The sequence below is a fragment of the Pterocles gutturalis genome, unplaced genomic scaffold (genome assembly GCF_000699245.1).
Source record: "Pterocles gutturalis isolate BGI_N339 unplaced genomic scaffold, ASM69924v1 scaffold10878, whole genome shotgun sequence".
Lineage (NCBI taxonomy): Eukaryota > Metazoa > Chordata > Aves > Pterocliformes > Pteroclidae > Pterocles > Pterocles gutturalis.
In genome coordinates, this window is record NW_010118122.1 from 1,110 (window position 1) to 19,241 (window position 18,132).

Here is an 18,132-nt window from a genome sequence, read left to right on the forward strand (position 1 = left end):
CCCTTCCATTACAGTAGGCAAGCCTGGGCTTCCCTGACATGCTTCCGAGCTCCTGCTTCCCTGAAAAACATCATGCAGAAAATGGCATCTCATAAAGCTGGTGTAAGTACCATTATTCTGAGGGCAAAGACAGCCTTTTATTCTCACTGTGCCTGTTGAAGTTTAAGCTTCATCTGGTTTAAAACAAAAAAGGAGAGATGGCCCAGTGACACCACACAGCCTGTGCTAGAAGGAAAGATGTGCAGATCCATGAAGCCTTCCCCAGTGCTACTAGGGAGGTTTGTTACGATTATAAGCCAACACAGACACATTTAGACAAGTGGTATGAGTCTGGAGCTACAGGGGGAACCTTACTGCATTTTAAGAAAATTGTACAAAGCCACTGAAAATCCTACCACATCCTTATGGACGTTACTCACCCTCACTGAAATCATCCTCATTGAAAAAATGAAGAAAAGGAAAACATGTTTTACTAGTAGGCTGAAATTTGTCTAGCTTTTTTTGACAAATGTCAGAGTGCATTTTGTAGCTTCAACTGCCATCCACTTCTTTCCTCAAGCAGGGGCAAACAAATTTTTAATTTTCCTTTTACTCCATGAAAGAGGCTGAGCTTCCTTGGTGGCCCTATTGAATGGCCACAGCCTGTCTCCTTGCTGCTTATGGCAGCCTTGACGTGTCCCTCAAAGCCAGATCTGGCACCTAGCTGCATTGGCTGCAGGTGCCTCCAAAAGAATCCCCCGGGGGACGGGTGCATCAGAGGCTGTCCGAAGCTTGCTGTAACAGCACCTCTCTCTGAACCATGAGCCACAGAGTGTGTGGCAGAGACAGTGTGTCTGTATTGAGCTGTTTGATACCTAGGGACAACCAGCTGGCTATTGGTGCTGACACTTAAGTGTCTGCAAATCCAGGCCTTAATTTCTCTGTGCTTCATTGCCCTAATTACTAAAAACAAAGTGGGACTAGCATTCCCCCTTCACAAAGATGTATCATACACTAATGACTGTGAGGAAAAAAACTTAAAAACAGGTATCCTAATAATGTCCCAATAGCTCAGAAACCAGAGTAGAGTGCCTGATTAAAAAAAATAATTTTACAGACAACCCCAGTTTTCTCTGGGCTAAAAGCCAAAGCGGCAACATTATGTCTGTCACACTTTGCATCCCTATTACATTTTCCATTCGCATCGGGTTCAGTATTCCCTAGTGATGTGCTATCCTCAAGTCACAGTGCTTTGTAAGTGCACTTAAAATGAAGTACATTTGGAACATATTTTGCCAAACTTGATTTTAAAGAACAATCAGATTGAAAGTTCTTCCTTGAGCAATTCTGGTAAGAACCAAGTCATTTTACTTCAATAAATAGGGATATTTTTGGAAATTTAGGCAATATAATCCAAATACACATAAAGGAAAAAAGATCACCTCCAGTTTTAAACTGCGAACACTGTTGCTAATTACAGTGTTTTGCCTCTAAGACAGTGGTTTTATTAGTTTCTGCACATTGTGTGACTAGCTTTCACTATATGGCAGTGCAGCTTATCTGTGTAGTTCACAATAACTAACTAACGCCTCTTTCATTATCATATGTCTATCATATCACGCCTCAGATACATCACATCCATATCTGTTCAACACATATTGCCCCAACTTGTAATGTGCAGAAACTTACAGCAAATAGGACGTTGCCTTTAACTGAAAAAGACAAAGACTGCAATACCAAGGATATGATACTTAATCCTCTTGGAAAATATATCTATTGTTTGTGGAACAAAAAATAGAGGGAGTGAAAAGCCTTAGGTATCATTTTATTATTTTACATGAATAAGAAATTCTATATGGCATTATGTGAGAAGAACAAAGACAAATGGAGAATAAAAACCTCTCATCAGCTTTTTTTTTAAATTAAGAATAACTTTGTCAGTCATAAGTGGATTTTAATTGTCTTAAGCTTCTGACACAGAAAAACACCCCTGTTTTTTGTTAAAGTCTCCTCAATCTTTAGATCCACTGACTGTATCTCCATTGACTATCCAGAGACCTGACACATGGTAGCTCACGTATACAGTGAGCTATTTATGTCCCTATAGTGCCAGGGTCCGTAGCTGAATCTTGCCCTGAGGGCTCAGTTCCATTGCCCATTCCTATGTGTCTTCTGACACGTGAGGTTCCCTGAAGAGGGGCAGATACAACCATTGACTTGCTGGACACTAGGGCAACTTTTTCTACCATAGATCAGTATACCTATTCATCCAGGCTCTCAGTGCCTTTCTGCATGTGTTTGGGGAAAGGTACAGCTACCATAGACAAGACTCCCTCAGGACTTCACTCAGTCCTCCACTATTTTTTGAAAATTTTAGTAAAAGATTTGCAGGATATTGTGTTTAAATGAATGAAGAAGTGGAGGCTTCAGCACTCAGTCTGAAGCTGAGTGCACAAGCAGCCGAATTAATTGCATTAACAAAGGTCTATCAGCTGGCCAAAGAAAAGACTTTAAATATTTATGCTAATTCTCAATATGCATTTGGAGTATGCGATGCTACGGGGCAGTTACAGAAGCTGTGTGGGTTTATAAATTCTAATGGAAGTAAAATATCAAATGCTCTGCAAAGTACTGAACTGTTGAAAGCTATGTAATTGTCAGAGAAACTTGCTATCATTCATCAGCCAGCCCAGAAGGCAAAAGGACAAAGGAAGTGATAAGAAATAGTCTTAACAGATATTGCTGTTGATAGCAATTGACAGCACGGCAGCTGTATGGACCACCAGGCTTACCAGCAGTCCAATGGCCCGACCTGGTGTGGCTCCTGCCTGGAAAGGTGTGCTTGACTGTTTCTGCTCGAAAAACAGTCTTGGAAAAGGTATGAAGTGATCAAAGACTCCCAGGGAATATGGACAGCAGACAAGGAAAACCCTCCTATTTTACCTAAGCAATACCTGATTCCCATAGCAAAAATGCATCACCATCCAGGGCATTTTGGGACTGCTGCGCTTGCCCAGACACTGCTGAGGAAGTGGTTCACACCAGGAATTTATGCTGCAGCCAAACAGTAACCATGTCTCGCTGCACTGCTTTTAGCCTTAATGAATATTTAACAAAGACCTCAACACAAAATTTGGCTATATACAAATGTTTTTATCGCTTTTGTCTGAACTCCGTATTCCCATCCTATTTCCTAGTAAGCCTTAATGGCATGCCTGTCTTGAATTTCTCTGAGGATGTTTCTCAGTGATGTAAGAATTGTTTAAGAGAGGATGGCCTTTCAGAAGCAGCATTGTCTGCGTTCGGAAGGAAGTGCACTTTAGCCTCGGAGCTGGGAGCAGAGTCCAGCGTACCACCTGGGCCAGCCTTCCTGCTCAAACCCCAAAGAAACTGCCGTGGTCCTGGAGGTTTGCAAAGAGTTCTCCCACCCACCTTTGCCTTCCCCCTCAGTGGTTTCGTGGCTGGCTTGCTCAGCCTGGAACTGCACAGCAGGATTCATTTCCTGGTTAAAAACTGGCTTTCTCTTGCTTTCTCTCTCCTGCAGCTTCCAGCTGGTGAATAACTATCAAGCCATGCTTAGTCTCCCTGGTGCGTAAACTAAGGACAGCAAAGAATTTACATTACCCCAACAGATGCCCTAATACATTTGGATGCAGCTTCACTATAGTCACTCAAACACTTTAAGAAAAAGGAATTTGTATGTTAGTACCTACCTCCTGACCTTAACTCAGCCTCTGCCCAGCACAGGCAGGTTCCCCGATGGTGTCTGAAGTTGGGAGCTTGGGGAGTTTCCAGCCGTACCCAATTAGAGGTAAAATCTCCCTTTGCTATTAAGCTGGCACTACCCAGCTTAAAGACATAGGTGTCTGAAAATTGCCATCCAAGGCAGAGACTGTGTTTCTCAGTTTGCTGATTTAACTATACCATGTGGGTAGCCTCATAGTTTCTATTATAGCCATCTGTTCAAGCTGCTTTCCTGGAATTATTGGGGCATTTTACCCAAATACAAGGGTAAGACACTTTAACACATTGAGAAAATCATAGATTTCTCTGGGTCATATTTAGAGTAATAGTAACCATTTAAAGACTAACCACTAAAGTTTCTAGGCTTATTTCACTATTTAACAGTAACCCAGGTTTTTCTTTTGAGTGCTGTATGGCACAGAAAAGATACCCAAGTTATGGGATAACAATTGCCAAAATTGAAAGTGGATGTAAACAGACACAAAGGTGGTATAGTAGATGGGAAATGGCATTTGAGTGACAAAGATCAGGTTCTCACCCCCTGCATAAAGCCACATGCCATGTTGGGCATCACTTTACACCCCTGCAGCAGATGTTAGTATAGCTAATCTGAAGATCTGGTCGCAGAACTCACACTGTTATCAAAATTGTGTTTATCAGTCCGAAGCCATGGTTGTACTAACACAGCACCTCAAGATGGGGAATCTGAGGACAAAAATCTCCAGGCAATTATTTTAAGGAAATTCCCCCAAAGATGCTCCTTTCGTTTTTTCCTCACAGTTGTGTTTTTTTATGGTTTCTCTGCCTGGCAATTGCTGGCAGTCTCTTCTGGAGGATGCAGTTCCACTAGAGGCTTCTTCAAATTTTGTAATTTATATGCTCCCAAGCTTGATGATGTCAACAAAAAAAACCCTGTATAGTGCTTCTTTAAACTTTGCCTAATTTTAACTCTCTCTCAGGTTCATCATTTAGTGAATAAAGCACAGCGTTAAATATATGCTTCTGTATTGTTTCTGTGTCAAATCTGGTTACCACCCCCTAGAAAATTCCCGTTCATGGGTCAGAAGTCCAGTAGAGGCCCAGAACAGTTCCCAGCAGGCAGCATCAGTACAGCAGCCTATTTTGGAAGCTAGGAGTGTGGTGTAAATGCATGCTGCACCGTGCTAGCTGGCAGCAGTGCCAGACAGTGGTCCCCGTGTGCCTAAACTGTGGCCACAGGAGTGTGACACATGCTGAAGGGGACAGCTGATTAAGAAAGGTGCATTTTTTCATACCTGTCCATGATGGCAGCACTGAATCCAGATTAATCTATTCTTGCTCTTGAGGTCTCCAATTTCAGCATGTAGCTGAGGGCAAGAGTTGGTTTAGGAACACAAAAGTGAACACAAAAGAGCCTGCAAGTAACTATGGTCTCCTTGCCCTTTCTGCAGTCTCAAACGTTGTCAATGGCAGCAAGTGGGCTTAATGGTAAAGAAGAAGGGGAGGAAGAGGTCTCTGATTTTAGGCTCCAGTAGGAGTAACCAAGCAAAGTATTCTATTCTGATGCTTTTTGGATTTGCTGAACATGGCCGCATCCAACTTCAACTGTTGTTCCCCTTCCACACATTCCTGTTTGACAGAAAAACTTTTCCCCTTGTTCTCTCTTTATTTTTCTATTTTTATTTTATTTTGCTTCTAGCACAGTTTTTCAGCATGTAATTATAAACCTCCTTTGATATCTAAATGTATTGTATGAGGTTTCTTTTATCTATAACTTGTCTAGAGTAGACTTTATTGATCTAAGTATCTCAACATGGTCAAAAGCTTGATTTACATATACACTAGATACTCAAGATCAAAGTTTCAAAGCCAACTGAAAAATAACCTTAATAGTACAAATTTGACTGTGAAATATTTATATTAAATAACTCTTGTATTATAATGACTTCATATTTTGCTAGTAGCTTGCATAAGTGCATGTTTCCTCTGTTTGGTCTCTGGTGTGTGCTGTGAAACCTTCTAAGACTCTCAGTGTATGTGCATTGTTACAACTAAACCTGATAATAATCTAAAATAAGGTTTAAAGAATCTTTATTTTCAAAAGGAGGTCTAAAGAAGTAAAGCAGAAATTTCACTCTTATTTTTATCTGATGAGCAATTATAAAGCTGGACAACAATTTCTTTTTTCCCAATAAAAGAATTTTTTTCAATAAAAGGAAGATTAAAATTGATCACTTGAAAACATTTTAAATCAACTCCATCCCAAGAGACTTTTTAAAGTTGTTTTGGTCATTGTTTTTATAACACCAGATTTATTTATACTTCTCAGACAAGGAGAAATAGGTTTTATTGACCACAAGTCCATTTCTTCTCTTATGAAACAGCTTTCTCATCTTGCCCAGCTAATTAGCAGCTCTAGAGACCTCCGTGCTCACGTCACAAAGGCAGCATCTCACTTACACATATGTAAGCCTCTTTTCATCAGCCTGCACAGCAGGAGGTTAACTTGAAGGTATGGATACAGAGAACTGAACTGCCCTTGCCACAGCAGGAGTATTGAAAGAAGGCTGTGGTGTGCTTGAGAACCACGCTGAAACTGTGTATGGTCTTTATGTACAAGATAATGAAGTTGTGATGAGTAAAATACAGTAAATACACTCATGCTAGAGAAGTGTTGATGCGGCTGTGTTTCACTGCTGAATGTGGAGATTCCTGGTCTTCTACACAGGAATGAGCAGAAAAAACAGACCAGTCTTTGGTTCCCAAAGCTATGCACTGCTCTTCAGTAGTCTGGCTTGCAGAGGCATCCCTCTTGCTTCGGAGAGGACCAGGACACTGTCCAACTAGTGAAGTCTTACCCTGTCGCTTTCACAGGGTAAAAATGACCCCGGGATCCTGGAGATGTATGTTCCCTAGCCTCAACCCTGCACCCCTTCATATTAGCACCTGTTACTATTAGCAAGAAAGTACCGTGGCACCAGGCAAATAAACAGTGTGCTTGTTTCAATAAGGTTGAGATACACACACTCCTGCTGCACCTGTTTTGTTGTGTGGACATGCTTTGCTTGCGAGAACTTAAACGATGAGATACTCTGCAGAGAGTTACGCTGCTCATTTCAAAGTTGTCTCCATGCAACCCCTTCTTAGAGAAACACCCAGAAATAATTGTCCAAAGCAGGTTTTCAAAGGAATCCAGAACAAATAGTTCTCTCCCAGATCATCCCTTGAGTAAAGATCTCCTACAGAAGAACTGTCTGCTGAATAATAGCAAGAGTTAAATAAGGTAGTTACTTCCTTGAGAAAGTGAGTGGAGGGATGATTCAACTAACGTGAATCTGAGTAGGCTGGCACAGCTGGGGTCATATACGCTCAGCTATGACATCTAAGGCTGAAGGGTGAGCTGAAGCTCTTTTTCTCCTGACAGAAAGGAAAACATTTCCATTCCATCTTCTCTTGGATCACAGTTCCAGGTGTGAGATTAAATGGTTCTCCTGCAGTGTAGAAATTGGTCTGAAACGGAAAGTAGTAGTTGTAGGGCAAGCAACATAGACGGATTGGAACCTGCAGCATTATCAGACAATTGTCCCCAGTTCTGCATTACAATTAGGAAGTGATGCCTATAGCTAGATACTTTCCTGATCTCTGAGAGAGTCATCACTATGCTTCCTATACAATGCAGTTATCGCTATTGCAGTACTTAGGCACAGAAATGCATAATTCAAAAAAGATATATTTTAAGGTAAGAATTTTTTTGTTTTACCTCCATAACAGTCACCTCCCAATGCCAAAATGTCTTTGTTCCTGGCCTGCATTTAACAGCATGCTGTATCTCTATCCCAGTGTTTTGGGTCACAGGAAAGGTGGCTGCAGCCTGAGGTCATCTTTCCTGATGCACAGCCCTTCAACCTGCTAAGCATGACTTTGCCTGGCTATCAGAATGATGCTGCAGGCTGATTTGTACATAAATAGGTCTTACCAGAGCAAGGGTTGAAGACAAACCCAAGGCCTTCTTGGAAAATACATCAAAACTGCCTGTCTAACACTTAAGTGCTTTGGGACAGTTAAGAGTGAAACTATTCCTGAGGTTATTATGCATTCTTAAGTAATTTTGAGCCACGAATTATTGGACCACCAACATTGAGAGACATAGTAGAAAGAGCAACAAATGTCTGTGTATCTTTGCTTACTACTGTCTTGAAGGCTGGTAACAGAACTGAAGTGCTCTGATGTGTCTTAAAAGCATTACCAAAGTCAGACAAAGACCTAAATAATTACTGCTGGAGAGCTGTACCAGGACTCAAGGATATCAGTCTGGGTATCTTTTCAAAAGACTTAGATGTAAACTGATTTCCTCCCTAGTTTGCCCAGAATTTGGAAGATCACGATATAGTCTACAGACCTATCACAGTGTACAGGCTAGGAACTAAACTGAAAAACCTGTACGGAAATATCCAAATAAGAAATGCTACATCCTTAAACGGGGTTAACTCACAACATTGTGTCACACCATGTAGCCTGGCAATGACAGCATAAGCAAAAATGGCTGTAGGTGTTATATGGAGATATGCACACTGGCTCATATATGAACACATGTAGGTGTCTTCACCTCAAACTAAAGCAAGAAGATAAATAAAAAATAACCTTAACTGTGCTTTGGCTCCCATCACAGTGTGATCTTGGACTGTACAAGCCGGATTCTTTCTGGATAAATTAAACTGAAAGATGTGCTCCAAGAGTGCACCTAATGCAGTTTAAATGGCATTCGGTTCACACAGCCACTCCTGAGCTAGGCTGAAGTAACCCTGTCCCCAAACACGCACAGTGTTGTTGACAAGGTCTCAGTATCAACTGTTCTTCTGTTCATGTTCATTGCTGCTGTGCCACCCTATTTACTAAAAGGCATGACCAGGAGCTCTTAGGCTTATCACCAACAAGTACTGTCAGTCAGTCACTTATCTTCTGCATCTTTGCTTGTGGAACGTTTGTTTGAAGAGCATTACACCACAACTTGCCTCATAATCTGGAAAAAAAAAATCACTTAGCAAAGGAATTAAGATCAACAACTACAGAGTTTTCCAAACTTTCTTATTAAACCAATCTGAAATTAAACCAAGGACTGAACTGTAATTGCAATTGACATTAGGAAGGCAGGTGACAGATAAGCCAGCGTAGGTCAATATAAACCTTGTATTCCTGACAATGAGGGAAAGGTATTCATAGCGCTGAGAACTTCAGCCACGTTGAAGCTGGGGAGAGACTGATGAGCTCTCAAATGGGCAACTCATTCATCAACTATCAGACAACTGTACTCACTGCATTCCAAGGTGAAGCAGCATCTTATTTCTCAACCCATAGCTAACACAGGAATTAAACAATGGCATTAGGCATTGAGCACCAGTCTTTTCTTGTAAACTATATCATTAATAAAGAACCATAAAGAACAGATATGAAACCCCAAGATGACATCCTACAGAGCAGCTTTTCAAAGCGTAAATGCCATTTATGAAAGTGATTAAAAACATTTGAAATTTCTTTGTCAAGTCATCTGATGAAACCATAGATTAAAAGAAAAAAGAGAGGAAGAGAAATAACATTTTTTATTTTGGTAGGTATTAGACCTTAGACAGGAACTAAACTAGGTTTGTGTGATGGTTTACTACCTCTCCTTCACATCTCCCTTCTCTGGGTTTGCAAATTAAATGCTTGCATGAGACATATGGTTAACAAGGATCCCCTTCATATAAAATATAAAGAATTTATCCTCCAAGAAAAGTAAAAATTAAGTTAGCAAGCCCCAACATTAATTCATGACACAACATCACAATATGATCACATAAAAATAAAAAGTTTATTTGATTAGAACAGATCCTCTAAATATAGCAGTTACACTGAAATGGCATTTGTCAGTCAATTTGTTTCCTAATTCATCAATTAAAGTGCAGCTTAGATATAAAGGCACAATGCTGACATTCCACACAAGTCACTGATGCCCAATAGAACTGGCAAGAGAAACACCTCCCCCCTAACTCTCTTTAAAAACCACTTGTTTCATTTGCCTACGGTGATATTAAAAACAATAAAGGCCTGAATTAGAAGCAATTGTCATACAAAAATCTGATCTAGATCTCAGAAGAAAGTCCTCAGAAGTAACAGAACATGCTGAAGGTGTCAGTCAGCAACTCCCAATTCTTTCTTTTTTGCTCTTCCAAAAAGTCTCCAGGAAGACAGCATGCTTGCTGCCATTTCATTTGCTTAAAATTACCAAAAATTAAAATTCAAATTTGCTTAAAATTACAAAAAATTAAAATTAAATTTACAAAAAAATTACCAAAAATTAAAATTACAAAATTTTTTCATCAAGAATGAAAGAAAAAAACAGGCTAGTAGTAAAGTGTTATAAAAGATACCTGCCTACTGTATTTTGTATGATAGAACAGGAGATACTGCCCGTTGAAACTCCCCTTCACCTTCTCTCTGAAGTATAATTGCACATGTACAATCTGATAGTAGCCTTAAACTGAGCACAGCTGTTCTTTTAGCCAGGCACACTAATTTGCTAATACATGAGGAGAACTCTCCTGACAGTCGCCACGTATTTATCATCAGAAACAGGTTTTCTCTGGCTTCCTGGCTCTAGAAATTTCTTGATGGTGGGCATGCTGCTTATCCTTGCTTTAAACGCCTAAAAGGTAAACAGTAAGTACATGGTATTTAAAGAACAGAAAGTAACACCAGAAAAAACAATTTTACTGATTTCTGTAACATCCTTTAACAAGATGTATGTGGAGGCAAGACAAAATATAGTTTTAACCATGGATGAATTTTACTCCCCTCACCCTAAGCTTGTTATTTTAAACAATAATAAAACAGCCCTCTGTCTTATGTCGATATGGGGTGAAGAAGAAACGGTAATCTGTGGTTTCAGATGTGTACTTAACTCACATCACCTCCTGTCATCCAGAAAATATCTGCTGCTTAAAGGTATCACAGAACTAGTGAGGGGAGGGAAAAAAAGGGAGGGTAGATTTCTTCAGACCTGTACAGGGGTTACTCCAGAAAATAACAGATTCTCTAGATGAAACATATTATGAGGTTCTTCCTAAAGCAAGCAGAGCAAGACTACAATGACAGAGGAGTGACAAATGCTCTTGTTTTGTGGAATTACCTACACACAACAAACTTTGAAACATCATTTATCACACTTCCAGCCATGTGAGTGTATTATGAGTGTATGGTACCTGTAACCGAGGAAAGCCTGAGAGCACATCCGACTTCTTCTCTTCTACCATTAAAATGGCTTCAAGAAGATGAACATCTGCCCAGCTAAAATTGTTGCCAACAAGAAAGTTCTGCCCATGGTCTTTCAAAACCTAGCAGTGTCATAAATGAAAATGTTCAGCTGTGGATAGCCAGCAGGGGCTGACGTTATCAAAATGCACAGGCACACCTTTTTCAACAATGCTTACTGTCCCCTCTTCTTTTCACCTTTCTCTCCCATGCAACTAGGGATACTACTAGAGCAGGGGATGTGGGCCCAGTGCCTGCAGTCACTGATCATTTCACAGGATATCTATGAGCAGTCCTCACAGTGGCAATCCAGAATCCCAGGGTTTCTCTTTACCCATCCTTCCTTCCTATAGCCCTAGGTAACCCCACATCTGGACTACAGGGTTAGATACCCCCTTGGTATTCACTCCCTTCCAGACTAATAAATTTTTGTTTTCTCTGTAGGTATTTACAGCTTCAATGGGAGAATACAGAATGTAGAAGAGTGATGATCAGCCTAAAGTGCTGGGACTAGCATACAGCAAGTGGAATCTAGGGCAGAAAGACTTCTGGCAGCCATCTATAGGAGAGCTATTTAAGTGCGAAACTGTCTTCCCTTTACTCTTTAAAACAGAAAAGCAGCTATATCTGCCAGATTATCCTGCCTGTGTATATTGATTTCCATTGAGAGCACCTATGTGATCCTGTCTCTCAAAGGATCAGTTTGAGAAACACCACGAGTCCAGTATGGCTTATGCAGCAGACCACTCAGACCAGAAGACAGCAGTGATAGCTGTGTATTACTGTGGTTAAAACCACATGTAAGTGTATTTGAAATGTTAAACAAAGTTGACAATCAGCTATTGTAAAACTGCATTGCTGTTTCAATTCAAGTTACACAGTTTCATTTCTCCCCAAAACAGGAAGTTGCTAATTTAACTGTATATAGCTATGTTTACACATTCATTGGATCATAACAGTTTTGAGACAAAGGGGATACTTGGACCCTTCAGTCTGAATGTTCATGCTACTCGGACCATGAAATCTCACCTAGGAACTTCTGCATTTAACCCACCCCAACTTCTCCGATACTGCTCTGACCTCCATCACATCTCTCCAGCCTGCAGACAGTTTGGTGTCCTGGTTTAAAGTACTGCACTGACACCTTTCTGTTCCTTCTGCTTTTGGTAAAATACCTAGTGAGCCCATTGTTATCCTTCCAGAACAATGGAAGGAAATGATCGTCCTACATACCTTTTCATATGCTGGGAAATATCTGGTTGTCGCCTTTTGAACTATAACAGCACGTTGTTTCTCTTTATCCTCAGCTGATAAGAATGGGAACATCAACATTAAGCCCATAAGGTCATCGGTTCCTCCAACATACATATCAATCCTTAAAACCAAAGCAAACAAAACCCATAAATAAGAAGGCATCCTCATAAGCAGAGTTTTCTTAAATTTGTATTCTGATAGTGAAAGTTGAATTTCCCACCCCCCCATGAAAATTATTTTTGCAGTTACCAAAAAATATATGTCACCGTCTGAGTCTCACTCACATTTGTATCGTTGTTGGCACTTTACTTGCCTCACTGTGCAGGATTAAACAGGATTGTAAAAAAGGTTAAAAAGTTTAACTTTGGTGTTGCAGATCACTTCAGAATCACCAAAGAAACACACAGCACCACAAGAAGAGTCATCCCCAACTGGCTTAGACGTCTGGATGTATCCCACCATTAGGGTTTCATCCAAAGTCAAAGTGGTGCCAAGTAGATTAATAATGGGGTTGGAAACCTGAAGTGTAGCAGGTTCTACATCTATTTAAATTATTAGTATAGCAGTGCTTCAGATCATCCCTTTTATCCATTTTTCCAGAGCTCTGACAGCAGGTTTTGTACTGTAGACAAGACTCAAATTTAAATTAAGCCCTCATGAACATCCATAAGATATATTGTAAAATAGTCCGACAAAGTCTTCTAACCATCCTACGTCATACAAGATTTGAGTTCCTGCTCTGTAATAAGGCTAAATGCAGGTTTTGTTTTCTGGCAACAGCTTCTCAAAAAAGCCTCTGTAAGGATTAAACTTGTTATGTGCAATAAGAAGCCATCAGATATTCCTGCAAGCCATAGTGTATGCCAGCTTCTCGCCTGCATCTATCCAGTCTTCCAAAACTGTCCTTCCACACTCTACAAGATGAGCTGTTGCAAGTCCTTAAACCCAGAGCCAATCACAGCAACCCCAGCAGGGTGCCCAGGTGGCCAAGAAGGCCAACGGCATCCTGGCCTGTATCAGCAATAGTGTGGCCAGCAGGACTAGGGCAGGGATTGTGCCCCTGCACTCGGCACTGGTGAGGCTGCACCTTGAATCCTGTGTTCAGTTTTGGGCCCCTCACCACAAGAAGGACATTGAGGTGCTGGAGCAGGTCCAGAGAAGGGCAACGAAGCTGGTGAAGGGTCTGGAGCACAGGTCTGACGAGGAGCGGCTGAGGGAGCTGGGGTTGTTTAGTCTGGAGAAGAGGAGGCTGAGAGGAGACCTCATCACTCTCTGCAACTGCCTGAAAGGAGGGTGCAGTGGGTCTTCTCTAAAGTAACAAGTGATAGGACAAGGGGAAATGGCCTCAAGTTGCACCAGGGGAGGTTTAGGCTGGATATTAGAAAAAATGTCTTCACTGGAAGAGTGATCAGGCATTGGAACAGGCTGCCCAGGGAAGTGGTGGAGTCACCATCCCTGGAGGTGTTCAAGAAACGTGTCGATGTGGTGCTTAGGGACATGGTTTAGTGAGTTAGGTGGTGTGGGCTGACGGTTGGACTTGATGATCCTTGAGGTCTTTTCCAACCTTAATGATTCTATGAAACCTTCCTCAAAACACTGATACTCCCTCCCCCATGCCCAGGAACAAATCAACAAACACAATTCATTTACATTTGCTGGTAAAACAGATGAATAGGCGCCAGGCTAAACCTAAAACTTGATGGAGGAGAATTCTGTTTGAAGGAAGAGGTATGCAAGCAACACAAGCCACAGGAAATGATGTCTTATTAAGAACACAAAAGTTGATAAGCCATGCACTTTTTACAATGCTGCAGAACATCATGCAATCACAGATAACGTCCATGACAGATCTTATTTTGCAGCCAAAGTTAAAAATTAACCATTGCTTTCCAAAAAGTTTTCTGTTTACAGAAGTAGTTCAACATTTACACACCAGTCACCTCTCAAATAGCTGTGTCAAGCTGTATTAATCTTGCACAATAAATCCCTGCCTCAAATATTTTTACGTAAAAATAATTGAATCAAAATTGAAAACAAATCAGTTGGCTTGCATCTAACTGTGGCCTGCCAGGCTCACGGGAAGTTGTGTGTCACTGAGGAACACAGGTGATTCTCTGGGTGTGCAAGTATGCAATTAATTCAAGATGTATCTGAGCTACAATAATAAATTAAAGAGTAGTACTGTTACAGTACAGGGCTCTCTCCTTCAGGTCCTTCCCGTAGAGGTTGTACTTTGCTGCTATGTAGTTGAGGATGGCTCTAGTCTGCACCATCTTCATCCCATCAATCTCCACCATTGGCACTTGCTGAAACAGCAGGGATCCACCTAAAGGGAAAGCCAAACATTATTCTACTGGCTCTAGTAACTCCATGTCAGTTTTCTTGCTGTCTTGAGAATATCATTACTTTTATGGTGAGCTTGCAGCGGGTAGTCATTGTATTAAACTGGGGTTCTTCCATGCAAACAATAAATTACAGTGGTGCAGACAAATTAAACCACAGAATACAATCATTGTGGATTAACATCCTTGCTTTAAAAAAATTTTCACTGAAGTTGCAGTCAGGGCTGTGTACAGCAGCTTTCATGCTGAAATTAAAATACACTGGAGACAATCACACTAAACATATCAAGTGAGAAAAAATGTCTAATTCTAAATACATTTTTAAAAAAAATTGTTTCATTATTTAAAACATAGCTGAAGCAAATGTCAGATTACAAAATTTCTCCCTTACAACCAGTATCTTAAGCTAAATCAGGACATTCAATGAAGTTTTAGGATATGTTTTTGCAAGTTACTGAAGCTCAGGGTAAGTTTGTGGGACCAGGTGGGACACGTTGACAAACAGAGAACAGAACAACCCAGAGGCCTGGGAAACTCTCCAGGTTGGAAAGACATTCAGTTTTCAACTGCATCTGTCCACGTATGGGAACAAAAAAAATCAGCCTCTGCAGCTGTTCACAGCTCTCAGTTTTACTCCCCTCTCTGCTGTTTGGAAAGAAAGTCCCACACTGTCTTCAAAGTCTTCTCTTCACACATCTTCTCTGAGATTAAGCCAACACTGGTCACACTTTTCTTGAGGTTTCACATGGACTCACCTTGCAGGAGCTTCTCATACTGCTCTCGGGTTTCCAAAAACTCTTCTTCAAACTGACAAAAGAGAATATGGAAGAAGAGGAAATGAGCATCTTTTCACACTTCTAGAACAGATAAACTCTTTAAGCATCATAAAAGGAAGAGAATATACATCATGGTTCCTTCCATTCCAGATATGGCTCAAAGGGAGAGAATACCAAGGGCAGAAGCACTGGCAAAACCTCTTGGACTGTCATATTTGACAAATGCTGCTACAGGCAACCCTAGCAGAAAAACAGGCAATAAGAACTGGAGTGAGGATGGTTTGTTTGGTATTGAAGAGGCAATTTAATGTGAGACAGTCAAGAACACAGACTAGGCTGTCCTTAAAATGCTTTCTGGTATGTGGAAAAAAGCTCTGCTGTGGGGTATTTTGATTTGGGAGCTAGACACGAACAAAATCTTAGAAAGTTAAAAAAAAGCTTTTGCAAAAGAATGTAAAAGTATTGTGCTCAGTGGGAAGTTTGGTACAGAAGCATGTTTAGGACACCTACAAATGAATTATTCACTAGGTGAGAAACAAAAAGATACAGAATTGCCTGTGATCAGAATGATGTAGTCATATTCAACATGGTCGAGGGTGACTGGTCCAATCAGTGCTACTTATGGAGGAACTGAGTTCAAGATTAAGACACCAAAGTCACATGTCTACATGTACATGCTTCCACATCCCATCCGTGTCCATAGTCAATGTAGACCATGCAGTCTAGAAAATGATTGATCTTGCCAATCCCCAGATGCCTAGCTATGGACTCCCAAGGATGCTTCCTCAGTCAGCCTCTCTCAGAAGACCTGTGCAACTCAGGTTAATAATTAAGAGTTGCTCTACTAGGGAAACCCCAGAAGATTAGGCATACTAATACAGTGCCAATGTTCAGCCATAGTAACTGTGATCACAGAGTCTAACATTCAGAACTCAGGTTTCTCCTGATGAAAAGCTGAGAAAAGAATATCCCAAGGAAAAATGTAATAATTGGTACCCATCAACAGCGGGTTTTTTACATTAAAAAAAAAAAAAAAAAGAAGAGGGAATTAAAACATAGGAACAAACGATACGGGAAAGCATTTAGTTGTATCTTCTGAAAGGTCTTCAAATAAAGACTGGTGGTCTTTTTAAAAAAACTCAGATTCCTTGTCCCAGTACAGGGGCAACTGTATGAAGTGTAACAGCTTACTATATGAAAGAGGACACCTGGCGCAACTGCTAGTCCTTTCTGTCCCCAGACTGAATTATCAGTTTATCACCAAGATAGATGGCAAATTAATAAGTAAATTATATGCCATCAAAAAAAATTCCTTTAAAGTGGTGTCTTGTTTCTCTAGTTTACCCAAATATTTTTCTTCCTGCTCTGAGATTTCTAATTTCCCTGTACATGTGGGTCAGTTTGCTCACTTCACCCTTTTAAGCTTTATCTAAATGGTGCAAGTAAGACAAAATATATTTCGTGCTATAGCTGTTGAGGATGCAGCCAGTGGAGTGAAAAATAAATTCAAAATTGGTGTGCGAGCATCCAGCTGCAAACAGAAAGACCAGAGAAAGCGAACGCGTTGCAGTTTTACTTGGCACAGGTACTACTTGTTGTGCCAGGAACACATCTATCATTCAGCTCAACAGTTCTGGGTCAGTAATGGAATGCTTAATTAAGCATTACACATTCTTACATAAGGCAAGAAACTGGCTTACAGTGTCATTGCTCAGAAGACATGTAACTTGAAGCCATACTTTAGTGTCCCTAAAGCAATAGTGTTTAATTACACTGAACAGCCAATGCTCATTTACTACTGTGCCTTGGGGATGCCTTTTCTTTTTTGGTTAATAACCTGTGATGTGCCTCAAATACAAGCTTACCAACATGCAGCTTAAAGTTAAAAAGGCTAAAACAAACCTCGACCCCAGCTGCAGCCAACAACCAGCGAATTGACTCCATCTTGCCTCTTCCATCAAAGTAGTAAAGTTTCGGTTTTCCGGCCATGACTTCAAGCTTACCGTTACCTAAAATAGCTATAAAACATAATAAATTAATAATCATACAAAAATCTGATGGCAGCTAGATTCACACACAGGTCACTCACATGACAAAAATTTGAGTTAATTTTTGACAAAACATTTCAGTAAAGTTTCAGTCTAAACTGATTTGGTTTTTACTGCTGCAGTCAAGTCACAGTATTTCATAGTCTTTTAAGTTCCCTGAAATTCAAGAAAAGTAAGTATCAAGTTGTTAAGTAGGAGATAACAGGAAAAAATAAAGTCAACAGTAAGGAAATCCTTGAAACTTTTAGAAAACACAAGTTTTAGCACTAGAGTTACTCAATCACCACTGAAAGCCAAGTTTCAGTCAAAGAGGAGAAAAGGCAGTAAATAGGTTTTTCAAATCTGGCAGTCTTTATATGAAAGAATGCCAAAAGTATCTAAAAGCTAATTCTACACATACTTAGGTGAAGTACGGGAATGTATTTTCAAAGGCTCTCACTTCTCTTTCTCACTGTGGTAGTCCAGGGTAAGTATGTGAACCGGAATTAGCAGAAATTTCAAAAGAATGACCAGTTTCTTGTGTAATAATCCCGATTAAAATACAAAGATTCAGATTGTTGCACTACTGGTCTCATTTCTTTCTGTTGCCAAGCAAAACTTTATAGACTTTTCAGTTAATCAAACACACCACGCTTTGCAAGCAGCATTTTAGTTCTTGAATAGCTTGAACAAGGCTATTAATAGTTATTTTCTGAATAGCCTAGTGCTTAGGTCTCAGCAGGA

At 40.4% G+C, this 18,132-nt stretch overlaps 1 protein-coding gene across 1 annotated transcript; it reads right to left on the reverse strand.

The window, feature by feature from the left end:
- Window positions 1-10,239: 10,239 nt before the first annotated feature.
- On the reverse strand, window positions 10,240-17,365 carry LOC104463660 (glutathione S-transferase 3). Its single transcript, XM_010076079.1, has 6 exons — window positions 17,264-17,365; window positions 15,341-15,392; window positions 14,437-14,569; window positions 12,223-12,364; window positions 10,941-11,072; window positions 10,240-10,384 (listed from the first exon to the last, which is right to left on the reverse strand). Exons 1-6 carry the CDS (start codon window positions 17,348-17,350, stop codon window positions 10,259-10,261), a joined length of 672 nt encoding a protein of 223 aa, XP_010074381.1. The 5' UTR covers window positions 17,351-17,365; the 3' UTR covers window positions 10,240-10,258.
- Window positions 17,366-18,132: the final 767 nt, after the last annotated feature.